General features: G+C 36.9%; 2 protein-coding genes across 2 annotated transcripts in view; both read right to left on the bottom strand.

Annotated features, from left to right (window-relative positions):
- Positions 1-526: 526 nt before the first annotated feature.
- On the bottom strand, positions 527-2396 carry CBG01948 (the record flags this gene model as incomplete). The annotated part of the gene is made up of 7 exons (XM_002643705.1): positions 527-667; positions 711-841; positions 1603-1681; positions 1731-1949; positions 1993-2050; positions 2103-2186; positions 2359-2396. 7 exons carry the CDS (start codon positions 2394-2396, stop codon positions 527-529), a joined length of 750 nt encoding a protein of 249 aa, XP_002643751.1.
- Positions 2397-8130: 5734 nt separating this feature from the next.
- Cbr-grk-1 overlaps positions 8131-15113 on the bottom strand; it is a gene marked incomplete at both ends in the record, with an annotated part of 9840 nt that continues 2857 nt past the window's right edge. The window contains 8 exons of the mRNA XM_002643704.1: positions 8131-8268; positions 10179-10331; positions 11208-11369; positions 11414-11573; positions 11621-11825; positions 11879-12197; positions 12687-12812; positions 13978-14149. Of these exons, the coding sequence (XP_002643750.1) occupies positions 8131-8268; positions 10179-10331; positions 11208-11369; positions 11414-11573; positions 11621-11825; positions 11879-12197; positions 12687-12812; positions 13978-14149 (1435 nt within the window). The remainder of the gene's footprint in view (positions 8269-10178; positions 10332-11207; positions 11370-11413; positions 11574-11620; positions 11826-11878; positions 12198-12686; positions 12813-13977; positions 14150-15113) is intronic.

Here is a 15113-nt window from a genome sequence, read left to right as displayed (position 1 = left end):
CACGAAAAACAAAATTTCTTCAAACTCACATGTCATAGTAATACTATGACTATATAGGCGGGAGGATATTCTCAAACGAAACCAATTAGCAAACAACTCTTCTCCCATTTGGCTATATTTTAGTCATTTTCACTCGTTCTTACGATTCCTTACTCACCCTTCTTCTCTTTTTTCCCGTTTCTTCGAACATGGGAAAGTGAAGTCAATGTTTTCCGAAAAAAGAATAATGAGGATGAGCATACAACCTTTTAAACAAATGACTCTTTTAAGTGAGCTCTCATTTTTCATATAAAATTCAGTGCTCTCGGTTGGTTTTAATTTGTTTTCCACTTTTCGAAAGAACAAAAAACCTTTCGTGACCAATTTATTCGGAAAAAAGTAGAGCAACTAGAAAGAGGTTGATGAACTTCGACACTCATGTACACACACACATAAACACAAAACAATTCTAAAAAAGAACCACGAATGAATTTGAGAAGAAGACACTAAGAAGGAAGAAGAAGCAGAATGTGTTCTGTTGCTTCCTCTAAATTGGCTCATATTCATCCTGGGGATGCTCAAGGGAAAAGTATTCGTGGTAAAGTTGATAGCCAATCGAGGAAATGTTGGTCAGGATGAGTATGCTGGTGATGTAGGTGGTCACGACGTCGGCAATGATGTAGTCCTTCTGGAAAACGAGTTCTCAAGAGAAAAAAGGTTAATAAACTCACATTGACGATGATCAGAAGAGATGACACCAAAACAAAGTACGCTACAAAATGGTATACGAATCCGTGCATCAGTTGGTTACGCTTGGATCCGGTGTACAAGGTGAAGTTGTAGCCGCGTTCACGTTGCCAAGCTGGAAATATTTTTTGGAATAATTCTGAATTACTAGTCATCACAGTCACATTTCTAGATACTAAAAAATATCTTAACTTTGAAACCTCAAGCTTGAATAAGCCATAGATACTCTACTACAACGTTACTTTATCCTTTCACTTTATGTCAAATGTTAACAGACCAAATGTTCGGCAAGTTATTACCAACATTTTTGAGTTTGCAGAATTTGACATATTTCACAAAAAATGAGATAATTGAGTTTCAAGTTTGCTACCAAAAACATCGTCAGGAACCATAGTTACTATTCAGGACATTAATTATACTTGAGGGCCAAAATTCTTAACAAAATTCATACTGGTTCTTTTTTCGAGACTTTCTAGGCGAAAAAAAATTTTTTTTTTCGAAATTTCAGAAAAATGGCATTCGACTCGGGAGAGAACACTTTTGACAACATTTGATAGCAAGACCTAATTTCGTATAATTCAACTTTCTCTCATTAATTAAAGGTGTAGCTGAATTAGTGCATAATTTACTCATTTTGGATTGGCACACGGGAAAAACTAGAATTAAAAAAAATAGAATATCATTTGTTCACAAAACATCAAATATAATCTATGCATTCATAAGAACTATTAACTTTTCTATATTTGAAGCAATAATATTTTCGAGAAGCCATGGGCCTAAACATGTACATGACATTTTCATATAATTTTTTTCATATCCTGTATGACATTTTCCCTTTTTCGGATAAGTGAAAAAGCCATTTTTCGCAAAACATACTTCGAAAATGACACAAAGTCTGAAGTGTGTTCGCAGTCATTGCAAGCGCTGTTCCAATTAATAAATACATGCGATTGATCTGAAAATATAATTTTTACTTGATTCAGATTTCATTTACCCAGACTCACATCAAAATCCATAGTTGCTGCTCTCCCAGACGCAGTCAGTAGAAAAGCAATAAAGAGCAAAAATAACACAACATTTGTGATTCCAACAGTAATGATTTCGGTTAGCCGTTTTCCTGGAGTAGCCGCTCGATCATATTGGAAAAGTTCCAGATGATCAGCGAATATTCTTGTGGCATCTGCCACCAACGTCAAGCTGTTCCCAAGAACACCAAGAGTGAGCTGTAAGAATGTAATTCTTGGAACCAAAGAAAATTAAGTACACCTGAGCAATGACCACCGCCAGTGTGTAATACGTGTTCAATTTCTCTAGCATACTCTCTCTAAAAAGTGCAAAATGACATTGATTAGAACAAACAAAGTGGTGTCACAGACCGCTTCTGATAAGAATGGGTTGAATCGATGCGAATGCGAGGAATATCTGGTTGCGGGTCGAACATGTTTTCTTCCATTGCAACTCTGTAAGAAAGAAAATCTGATGAACGTTCACTTTAGATAAAAACTTTTTTTAATAATTGAAGACAATTAAAAAAAAATACCTCTCTAGAACAATGCACCGCATATATATAAGTTGAAATGTCAATCAAAATATTGGAGCGAAATTTAAAATTTTTTAATCAAAAGAACATACCTTGTAACAACAATTGCGGCATAACCTTCCTCACTCATATTTTCTGATTTCTAGATCAATATAAAAACAGACAACAATGTTCGAGAATGATGCGCGCTCAATCTTATCAAGTCAAAACGCGGGCCGAGTAGCCAGTCAGCGTTTTTTGACATATAGCTTATGTTAGTTCTTCTCTTTCTTAACATCCCTAATACTAATCTAATCTTTTTTCTGTTCCAAAGGGGGGGGGGGGGATTTTATATAATCCCAAAATCTTCTATTATTGTTTTTCATTAAGAGCAAAAACAAACTTTTCAAATGGAGGAAATTGAAGAAAAGACGGTGAAAACGGCCTAATCAGTCGATTTGCTCTCTTTTCCCATTTGATAGTGCTGTTGACTAAAGGCTACAATGTTTTTGTTTTGTTTATTAGAGTGATGACAGTGTGACTTGTGCGCTGTATGGTACAAAACTAATATAGGTAAATCGTTTTTATCCAGTAACCTTAAATATACAGTAACGGGGTAAATAAGGTATACAACATCATATTTTTTAGTTGATTTTGGAGCAAATCGAGCATTTTCAACTTGCCTTCCAAGTTTCCGATCACTTGAAAATTTTGGAGGGTGCAAAACAGACTTAGATTGAAATTTTTTTGAAATTTTTGACAGTTCCTAATTTTTCAGTTATTTTCTGATTTCTGAAAGACATCCCTTTTGGTTCCTTTATTGTACTGGAAACGTGCAAAAACAGGTGTCATTCAGAAGTTGGCAAATAGCAAAAAAAAAAATAGAAATTTTCAAAAAAAAAATCTGAGAATGCAATGTTTTCTATTTTACATCCTTAAAAGTTTTCAAAGTAATTTGAAATGTGCCCACCATGCCACGGACTTCTTAAAACAGTGAAAATCAACGGATAAATACGATTTTGTATATCTTGTCCACCGGTATTATATGTGGAAAGACTCGGGGGCCCAAAAATTTTCACATCCTTAACAAATTTATTGAAAATTCTGAAAATTCTGCAATTCAAGTATTATGTGATGAAAATATCTTCAACGATACTCAGTAAAAATTGTATTTACATTTTTATTTGATTCTTTGAGCGGAAACGAGCTAGGCTAAGCCTGGTCGGGCCGAAAAAAATTCTGAAACCAAACCAGGTCCTTCGCAAGTATAAAAGTACCAAATGTTTCAAAAAATGACTGCCATGAAAATTTTTGTTTTTTTTTTTAATTTACAAAAAAATTCATTTTCAAACCTTGAATTTTCAAGTTTCGAGATGCAAATAAATTATTAGTTTCTGTTTTCGAAGCATCACACAAACCAAATTCCCATTTTCCTGTTACCCATCATTAAAGCAAACTGTGTCTGGTAAAAATGAATACAGCCGCCAAGTGGACCGTTAGACACTTTACCAGGAGAGTGTCTTTTATGATGATGTTTTACTTATTCTCCTACCGCTCCGGGTACATAGGATCTAGTTCATGAACACATGTCCTTGGAAGAAAAAGAATACCCACAAACTCTATTGTGCGCCTTCCTTCATTACACACCGCCGTTACCGACGTTCAAAAGACAAAAACTGTCCCCATCGGAACCACATTTCGATACTCCGACAATATGATGAGACCCGGAAATGATATAATGAAGTGGGCAGGCTGAGAAGGTCAACATTCTTCTTGGTTTTTGGAATTGTAATTGCCCTAAATTGGGTCCACGAGTTATGAGCGAAGTAGATGGGTGTGTAATACAGATCATATATTGTTATCAGCTGAATTGCAAATAGAACACACACACACACACATACAACTGTATTGTTCTGCCTGGAAGATGGTGTGAGAGTAAACATAGATGGACGGCACCTAAAGATGCGAACCGTTGATAAATGTCTTTGTCAAACAAGCATCATTTGGGTGTAATACACATACAGTATCGGTCAATAAAATATAAATAGCCGTTTTCCTATTTCAGGATTCAGGAACTAGGCTGTCACATTTTCGATCATTTTCAACAATTTAGAGGGTGTGAAGTATACCTAGAAAACTTTGCACTCGCTTAATTTTCTGAATTTTTATTGTTCTAATATTTTTCGAGTTCAGGAAGACATCCTTTCCTAACCTGTTGTTGTACTAAAAATGTGAAATTAGCTTGATTGAAAACTAGGAATTTCCCAAAAATTCCATACTCTTAAAATGATCAAAATGACTGAAAATACGTTTTTGTACATATTATTGCCCGGTACTAAATTTATACACTAATAGTGTGATAAATGATGATCAAAATGTTCAGTTTTTGCACCACAGGCAGTTTTTCTGTTCCTTTTGGCTTTCTGAAAAATCTAGAAAACTGTTAGATTATCCGTTTTGGGTTTTTTAAAAATCAGAAGCTTTTAAATTGACTTGGGGCATAACCAAAGCTTAAGTTCTCCCAATTAAAACAGGGTGAAACACTTTCAACATCCGTTTTGCTTTTTTTCTTCTAACAATTCAATCAGTGAGACATAAAATCCCAAAAACGCTTCTTCCAAATCCATAAGCAGCAGTCCACCTCGAATTGTCGGGCAATCAAAACTGCCTTATAATTAAAACCTAGGTGGCGGGTGGTTGGTCGTAGATGTGAACGATTTGAGAGAAGAAATAATATCTGTACAATTATCTTACTCTTATTTTTCGTGCGACACACCGGCGGCCCCCATGCATGTTGAGCAGGTGTTCAAATTATGATTTGAATGATGGGCCGACCGTTTTGTTGACCAAGGGCAGCTCATCCTTTACTCTTCTCCTAAGCATAAGGCACAAATCCACAGCCAAAATGGATAAAATGAAAAGGCGAGAAAATGGGTGGTAAATTTCTCTTGGTGGCTTTTGTTCCAAAACCTTTTTTGCGATTTTCTTGGGAGGAACAACAGACATTTTTGAGAATATCTAGAAAATCATCGAACGACGGTGGACACACCTTGAGAGGAGGAAACTTTTTGCCTCTCCCGTTTCAAGATGACAATCTTCCACCTCTCATCTCGCGCCGAACACATTCCTTCCACCCATTCTGACACTTCCAAAACCTCTTCTCTTGTTTCTCTCTCCTCCTAAAATATCGATAAGCATTTTTTCCTTCTATTTACACTGATGGTCCATCTCTCTTCAGTCTTTACCTGGCATACACACTCATGAAGGTACGCTTTTTCTCCACCACCTCTTTTTGTCTAACGATACAAACCAGCCCCCCCCCCCTCACGACGTGTCATAACACTGGCTCCGCCCCTCTCTTCTTCTTCCCTTTTGCATTTCGGGAGGCGGCCGATGCGAGGCCAGGCACCACCACTTTCCATTCATAGTGTGGTTGTGTGCGCCCGTTGCCTCTTGCCATCCTATTCTGGTTGTCATGCACAAAATGAGCTTCTACTTATTCTTGTACTGATTCTATTCATATCTATTTATTGGAACCTATTTGAACCGAAACCATTTGCCATCCGCAGTTTTTTGTAGTGTGCTCCGCGCCATCTTAGTGCCCGAAGCACCACGAGAAGCTGCAGATGGAAGTTTTGGTTGATGTGCACATGACTTAGAAACCATGGAAACCGGAGCCCAAATGTTCAAAACAAGGATCATTGAAAGTTCAAAACTTCATCGTTCTTTTATGGTTGACTATTTCCAGAAATTTCCAGTTTCGAAAAATATCTGACGCTCGACGCCCAGACAACGTACACCACACACAAACAAAGAAGCATCCTAAAGAAAATCCCCTGACGAGAACCTTCATTTTCGCAGCTCACGCACATACACGTACCCGCTCATTAGCATTTCACGAAAAGACGGCAAGGAGAAGAGAAAAATGAAGCCAATATGTGAAGCCGTGATGTCATATACGAAGCTCAAATTTTCACTCGAAGCCACACGGGAAAGGAGGAGAAGAAAAAGCACATAAGTATACACATCCGTAACTTTTTGTCTTGCCGTCGAAAAGGAATTCTTTGGGTTGTGGTGAAGCTTGTGTGATTATAAATGTGTTAAGACAGAAGTGATCCTCTTTTCGAGGAAGATTTTAAAACGAAGATGTACTGGCATATTAGTATCGTTCCGAGAAAAAAAATGGTAGCTGAAAAAATAGAATTTTGAATTAAGTTTTTTACAATTAGGAGCGGAAAACAAAACGAGAAAAGAAATGGGAATATTTGAAACTGGCTCCGGATTCTTAGTTTTTTTTTTTTCGTTATCCGGATCTGTTTTCCACAGTACAAAATCATCTGAATTTCTAAACATATGAGATAGAAAATTGCATGAATATAGAAAAAAGACAAGAGGGTGCTCTGGAAAAAGCCGGGTCTATCGCTGAAGAGAGGTTCCCGTTTGGGATAATCGGTCCATCCCATACTCCCAATTTGAGATAATCGGTCTCATAGGTTCAAAACACTTGAAATTCAGGAATCAGAGTTTTACACAGGGGTTTTCCGAAAGGAATTCAAAGCTCCGAAATTTTCGGGATGCCGAACGGAGTATTTCCGAATTTTTTTTTGAATTTGAGCTTTCGAAACTGCGGTATGAAAGTCCGAAGTTACTCAATTCTCAAAACCAGAATAATCCAAATTTCCAGTATTCAATAATTGAAAATTCCGATAGATTGCCGGAATTTCGGACCGAACATGGAACCTCTTTTCCAACACACCCCCCAAAAACACTGACATCCGACCGCTAAACCAGCCTTGGGAATTCTGAAAATGGGAGTCAGAAAAAAATTTATATTGTCAATAATTCGAAGAGTGTCGATTTTTTTAAATTTTTGAAATTATCAAATTTTGATTTTAAAAATTTCCGAAGAGTTTAGTAGGACATTTGTTACAACATGATATTTTTTCAATATTTTACTTTTCCTGGCTCAAAACTTTGAAAAACCAGAACTAGAAAAATACCTCAATTTTCAATATCTGTATTGCAAAGCTGAATTTAAAAAAAACCAGAATATAAATCTTTAAAACCATTTTTTGATTAAAACACTTACCGGATGATGAAACAAAAATGACAACATCTCTTAAAGAAGACAAAAAAATCGGGCGATACAAGAAGACAAAAAGTGCAGGATGGGGGGGAACGGAGCATGAAAAAAGGATAACATATTTAAATCTCTAAAAAACATGAATAAGAGAGAGAGCGAGAAAGAAAAAAAGAGAAAGAGACATTTTTCAGCAAGTAAAAGCTCGTCATGGGAAGAGGAAAAAAGTTGAATTGGTAAGGTGCGCGTAGAAATCTGACATAAAGAAGAATAAATTGGAAAAATAAACACATCATATCGTTGTTATTCCAGACATACCTCCGTATTTTTTGAAAGAACATAATTAGTTAAAGTTCGTTACACATAAATCATCGAACCATAGAGAACACTTTTTTTTGATTTTGATTTTCAATTTACAACAAAAAATTTTCAAAAAGCTAATGATAATGATAATGTTACAATATAAAGAACGAGGAACTTTTTTCTTTTGATTGAGATAATGCGCAGGAAGAGGCAGGACAGGAAAGAAACAGTTGGTGTGTGTGTGTGCTTTTTGATTGAGGGCTGAGCAGGTAGGGATGGATGAGGAAGAGAAAACAAAAAAATAGAAACATTGAAGGCAAAAAAGTGAGATCAGAGAATTAAATTGGGACTATGTAAAGAAAAAAAGCACCGTGTTGAATTGTTATTTTGTTTTTGATCTTTCGACATTTCACAGAGAGTCAGAACCAAAAAAAATATTGATTGAGCGGAAATCTCTTCAATATCACAAAAAGGAGAAAATTTACAAAAAGGGGGCAAGAAGTCAGATCATCGAAGTCCGTCCACTGGCCGATGCCGCTCGGCTGGATCTCACTGCCGCTGGTTTTGCTGATGTTGATGGTTGTTGCTGGTCAACACCAAGACGGGAAAGGTCGTGGAGGGATTTTGTGACTTCGATATTCTGAAAATATATAGGTTAAAAAATATCTGAAAGTAGAAAATGATGGGCGAACTTAAAAATAGGACATTTCAACTTGAAAAATGTTTGATAGTGTCTTGTGTTTCAATTTTTCTGTTTTTGAGTTTAGTTTTTCAAAAATGTAACAGATTAAATTTGTAGGGTTTTCCGCTCACTGTTCGGATTGTAAAACACAGTACCCGTCAATAAGATACGGAAAAAAAACACTTCTTTTTCCGGTGATTGTTGTCCATTTAAAGCATTTTCAGTAGTCTGAAGCTTGTCTATCTAGTTTCCGATAGTTTTGAAAAATTTTGGAGGATGTAAAACAAACCTAGATTGAAAACTGCATTCACAAAGTCTTCTGAAAATTCCTGTTTTTCAACTATTCATCAAATTCTGAAAGACACTTTTTTGGTCCGTTTTTGTACTGGAAACGTGAAATAGATTGGTCTTTTTCAGAAATCCGAAAATAGCTAAAAACTAGAAATTTTCAAAATTCTAGTTTTTATTCTAGGTTTGAACCCTCTAAAAACTTTAAAATGATCGAAAACTTGACCGCCAGACTCCTAAAAGTAGTCAAAATGGCCAAAAATAAATTGAAAAATACGTTTTTTACATCTTATTGAGCGGTACTGTGAATGGTCTCAAGGTTCAAGGATCGCACGATCTTCTATTAGAATGTTGACGGTATATGTTGATAGATTTGAATTTTTTATAATAATAAGATTTCCGGAGTTTCAGAATTTTTCGAAGCCATTTCTCAACTTATTTTCTATGGGCTTGTTTTCCTATTCCCATTCCTTTTTGTTGCTTTTAACTTTTCCCAAAATGATGCAATTTTGAAAATGCTCCCCAGATACGCTATAGCCATAAAAAATAATCTTTTAATTTTTAAAATGCCACTAAAAAATTGAAAAACTGGATATTTGTAGCTAGAAAGATTGAAAAATAGGGCGTCATGCACGGCTACTACAAAATCAAAGACAGAATCGTGTATGGAAAATAAAAAATAAATATGAAAGTGCTCTTGAATGATCAAAAGTTCCAAAAAAAAGGAAAGAGGAAAAGTTCATCATATCCAACAAGAGTGTACTTCTAAGTGTGTCAACAGTGTTTTGTGTGGTTGGTGGTGATGGGGGGAGATGGTGCGCCAAATTCGGAACGAAAAACTTACATTGAGTTGAAGTGTGGCATAATGGTGCGAAGAGGATTTATTGGGGGTATTGTAGAGAGGAGATCACAAACCAAGTTGCATTTTTTTTTGATCTGGTAATGGAGTTTGATTCTTGTTTTATAGCTTTTTTGATGAGGCAAAGAGAAGAAGACCCGGCTTTTGGAGTTGGTGATGGCAAAAATGTGAAGGTATTTGATTCGTTGACATTGGCAATTGGGGTAGTGGTTGAGTGTAGAGTGGTGGTTGATGGGAATGGGGAGGTTCACAATCACAAGTCATTCAAGTTTTATCAGCGTTCGGATGACCCGAGTCCTGTAACCGAATCCACAATTAGGTACATTCCTCGCTCTCACAATCTTTCACGATTTTCCAGTCTCTCACATTCTCCGATTTTTTTTCTAATTTTTTCTCTGCTACTACACAAGAAATATAAAAAATTTAAAAAATCTTAATTCCATGTGAGGCAACAGGCAGAAGAAAAAACCGAGAAATGCGAGAGAGTACAACCTAACCACAAACACTCAAGGCGAATAAAAAAACACAAATATACAGAAATCTACTGGAAAGAGTGCACTAATTGTGGAAGCGAAAGTTTTTGCTGAAAAATATAAGCACAAGATGAATCATGAAACTGGGGAATTGTGTAGTTTGTGTAGGTGTGGGTAGGAATTTATAGTGTTCTGATTGAAAAAACAAAACTAAAAAAAAAGAAGTGAGGATTTGATGTGTCACTGACCTTTTTTCGAAATAATCGGGAGAAGAAACCAGGTTTACTGGTCCCATTCCTCCTTTCTTCCATGTTAATTCCGTCGGGACGGAGGTTCCAGACGAGACTACCGTCTTCTTCATAGAATGTGTTCAGCTCAGCAAAGCACTCAGTTTCGATCATCTGGAAATAGATGGAAATTGAAAGAAGAATCAGAAATGAGCAGTTTTGAAGCTTTTCATTTCGCTAGGCTTTAGTTGAAATGTTTTTTTCAAGACTAAACTTTATCAGCCAGTAATTTTTCCCCATTTCTAAACGTAATTATTGTCGGAATTATAAAACTGTCGGCTGCGTGTTTGCAGACTCAGTGCAAAACACCCAAATGTTTGTACTTTGAGCAAAATATCAATGAAAACTTAGCACTGTGTTATCGGGATAAATGCTTGTTCGACGAACCCGCGATTTTTATATTTTTCTGGATTTTTTGAATTGCAAAAAATATGTAATAACGTTTGAAATTCTACAAAACTAGGCACGAATCTTCCGAATTTTGCCAGAATTCATGCACCGTAAAACTTGTAATAGAAGGGCTCTCACACTGTCTAGCTTGAGCTGATTTTTCAGGCTCCAATCCAAGATATCAGAAATGTCTTGACTGTCAAAACAATTCTCATATTATGTTTAACAAAATATCAGTTGGCAATTCTCTATATCTTTCACAGAAATTTAGAATAATTGGCTCAAAGTTAAGGACCCTTATGTTAGAGGTTATACGGTACTTGTCTCAACTTGTTTATAAATAGTGAATGTGAGATTCATTTAGAGGAATTCAGAAAGAATTTCCGATTCACATCTAGTCTCATTGAAGTCTGTGTGACTATGTTTATAATTGAACTTTGTTTCAATTCTTTCTTTTATTTTCGAAAATTAAATTTTTTTCAAAAATTGTGTCCAAAGAAGGGAAATTAGCTCGATGATGTTGCCTAGAAATAGAAAATGTAACGTTACAAGTTTTCTAGACTGGCACGAAATTCGTTAAGCCAAAAAACAATTACTCACCTCGCTTTGCCATGGTATACTAACACATCCAGTGTTGAATTTCCCGTAGAATTGAGTGTCGGTGGCATCTAGCCGGACACCTTTTACAGTGCTAAACTGTTCGATATCCAAAACGTCTTTGGCGTATACAGCTCGAGGATCCGGGCAAAATGGTGGTGTTACCTATAAATTAGCAAGTTGATCAGCTTCCCCTGAAACTCCCTAACCTTTCCCGCTTCCATCTTCTTCCATGGGACTGGTTCTCGACCCGTCGCTGTGTCAGCAGTGTTGAAAAATGGATGAGCTCGAATCTCTTCGGCGCCGTCTTCCGGTTTTCCAACTCGCCGGCATCCAAGCCGGAACCCCGGTTCTTTGTGTAGCAAACCTCTGAAAATGTTTTGTAAGTACATACAATCACGCTGTTGATCACTGACCGACAAAGAGTTCGAGCCGCCTCGCTGAACTTCTCCGAATACTTTTCTTGATCCTCCCTAACTCGTCGTTCCACTTCCTCCCGTTTCACTTTTTCTTTCCGCTGCCGAAATGGAGCTTTTCCTTCGATCATCTCATAGATCAGACATCCAACACCCCACCAGTCGACACCATATGTATATCGTTCATTTTTCACTATTTCTGGAGCTGAAAAATAAAGAAACCGATGGCATTTGAAAATCAAACGAATCACAACTCACCCATATAGCCTACAGTTCCTACTCTACCCTTGATTGGTTCGTTGTCTTTTAATTCTACAGCTAGACCCAAGTCTGATATCCTCACGTGGCCGAAATCGTCAAGAAGTATATTTTCTGGTTTCAAGTCTCTGTACAAAATATGCTCCAAGTGTAGGTGTTGCAGGCCGAGCGTGATTTCAGCAGCATAGAACTGCACCCGTTTCTCATCGAATCCGCCAGGCATCAGGTTGTATAAATGAAATTTCAGATCACCACCATTCATCAGTGTTAACACTAAGCATAGTGCGTCCTTGGTCTCATAAGCATACGCCAAGCTAACCTGAAACATTTTTAATGATTTTTGCGTACCGTCAAACCTGTAATAAAAGGACCCCCACACTATTGTTTCAGCTCAATCATCTCAAGTCCTATAAAAGATATCAGATATATGCCAACTGCAAAAATGTTTTTGATATAATGATACATAGATTATCAGTTGACAAATTTCTATATCTTTCGCGGGAACCAAAATAAATTAGCTCAAATTTTAAAGATACCCTAACTTAGATAGGGACCTTTGATTTTAAGTTTTTATGGTATGGCCCAGAAGTGAGGTCCCATATGGGTTTCTCCGGTTTATGGCAACCGTAGTCCCAATAATTTTGCCACAGTTCCATCTATAAGGTTGATGGGATCATGGTCAGAGGCAGGGGAACGAATCATGGGTCCGCCGGTTCCACGTTTCGACCTCTCTTCTACAAAAGGCTTTTTTGGGTTTTTTCCTAATCCTTTTTTCATCTCCTCAAAAAAAAAAGAAAACAAAACGTACAACGAATGGAGAGTTAACCTTCTGCAGAATTTGTTTTTCATTCAAGCTTAATGTTTCAGCGTGTCGCTTCTTCACTCGCTTCTTCTCCAACTTTTTCAGCGCATACATCTTCCCCGAAGCTCGAACCTGGAAAAAAAGGAAACCAATCATTTCGGAGTGATTGACAACGACCCCGTTTCTATTTCCCAATGCACTCCCCCCAACCCCTTTTGTCTTGTTCTTCATTTGATTAATGACTCAATATGCGGTTCATTCTCTCTCAAAAATGGGCAGATGGTTGGGAAAAAGATTGGTGTCGGGTGAGAATAAAAAATTCAATTTGTCCGCGAACCCCCGTCATTTTTCATTCGCTTTCTTTATTTTAGTTAGCTCCCGCCATCAATCCATCTTCCATTCACCCATTCCGTCAAAAAGAACAAGAAAAAATAATTAATTTATCAAGTTTTTTTCTTTCTCATCTTATTGGTTCAATTGTCGACTACAAGAGCTTCCACCAGTTTTTATGACACGCTAAAGCTTGAAATGAGCCGTAAAAACGCGAGCAGCCTATATGAGTTTCGGTAAAGTGTACGGGGACATAAAAAAGTTGGGTATTGGATAGACAAGAGAGATAAAATGAGTTATTCAAAGGTTCAGACAGAATATCAAATTGGAAGACATGAAAAAGTTCAGTTGAGATCAGTTAGCACTAAAAAACGAGCCTAAAACAAACCGACAAGCCGGCCCATAACTTTTTCAGACTCAAACTTTTTGACTTACTAGAACACAGTAACGGTCAATAAAAGACACAAAAACGTGTTTTCAGTTGATTTTAAGGATTTTCAGTAGTCTAGAGCTCGGCTGTCAAGTGTACGATTTTTGAAAATTTGGAGGTTTCAAAACAGAACCAGATGAAACCCCTTCCATTCATAGAATTTTTGTGAAAGATCCTAGTTTATCAGCTACTCGTCGATTTTTGGAGAACATTCCTGATTTCCGTACTGATAATGTGTCTTTCAGAAATCGGCTAATAACTGAAAAACTAGGAATTTTTAAAAAATTCCGTAGATTCAAAATTTTCAACAAGATTGGACGCTTGACAGCCGAGCTTCAGACTTTTATTGACCGGTACTGTAGATATGATAGAATTCAGCTGGTACTAAGAAAATATTACATGTATAGCTCTTACAGATAATTTAGAGATAAAGTTTTTTGAAAGCATTTTAATCTGCCTGGTATCCTTTATGTTTTGTTTAACTTCTCTAACAATTTTCTAGCTTTCTAAAAACCCCAAAACCCGAAAACAATGTACCTGACACGCGCACACTTCTCCGAATCCACCTTTGCCTAATACTCGATACAATCGAAACGTATGCTTATCCACGGGCCTTTTTTCCAGCCATTTCCATTGTAGAAACCGATGAAAATACATGGTCTGGATGAATTCTGCGAATGGCTTCTGCTTCAGATACTCCCGGGTAAGCCTGAAAAAAGAAGTGAAACTTAATTTGTCAAATTTAACAAAAGTTTGTTTATTGTAAGCCCCCTCCCGTTTAGTGCATTCTCATCTACTCGTTTTACTTGAAGTCTCCCAGCCCACATACGCGAAATTTATCTTTTTTTTTCTTCCTTTCCTTTTTTTCCCGGGTTTTTTTTATCCCCATGAGTCGAGAGGATAGGGGCTCAAAATAGGCAGAAGGGAGGAGAAGGGACAATGTGATGTTCAACACAGGTCCTTTGTTCCACTGTAATTTTTCATGGATGTAGCCACCACCACGGAGAGCCACCGAGCCACTGGTGCTGCTAGAATTTTTTCGGGACCCCCGGCGACTTCGCGCACGCACGGAAAAAAAATAGCGGCAGGGGAAGCAGCAGCAGGAAAATATTTCAAAATTACATATTGAGGAGTAATATTAACGGCACACGGGAATAGAAAGAGAGACAGAGAGAAGCAGAAAAAAGAGTCTTTCCAGAGATGTGTCAACAACTCAAAAGGGAAGACTTTGAAAAATTTAAGGAGATGGTTATAAGTTAAATTTGAACTTGTAAACCTTGTAGTTAACTCTAAAAATTTGAAATCCAAATTATTTTGAAAAACGCAAAATATGAAAGTTACATAAATTTTCTAAATTCGATACAATCAAATGACTAGAAGAGAATTTGAGATTACAAATTGTGAAATTCCCAGTTTTAACTTTCTAGAACATCTGAAATGTTAAATTTCGGAAATTACATAATTCCTGGACCCAGAAAATTCGAAATTTCGGAATATCTTAAAGGAGGACTCTGACCAAAAAATTTTATTGCATTAAAATGTGTTAAAAGTTATCTCTTTTCCTAGTATTATTGCGAAAAATTCAAAAGAAATCCGAAATTCCCTGAAAAACGCCGTTGAAAATGAAAAAAATTCAAAAAAGGTGCCGCCGAGGGACGAGGATTTGAATTCCC

The sequence above is a fragment of the Caenorhabditis briggsae genome, assembly GCF_000004555.2.
Source record: "Caenorhabditis briggsae complete genome, chrX, whole genome shotgun sequence".
In the NCBI taxonomy this organism is placed as follows: domain Eukaryota; kingdom Metazoa; phylum Nematoda; class Chromadorea; order Rhabditida; family Rhabditidae; genus Caenorhabditis; species Caenorhabditis briggsae.
The sequence above is the reverse complement of the archived record's forward strand: the minus strand, read 5'-3'. Positions and strand labels throughout refer to the sequence as shown.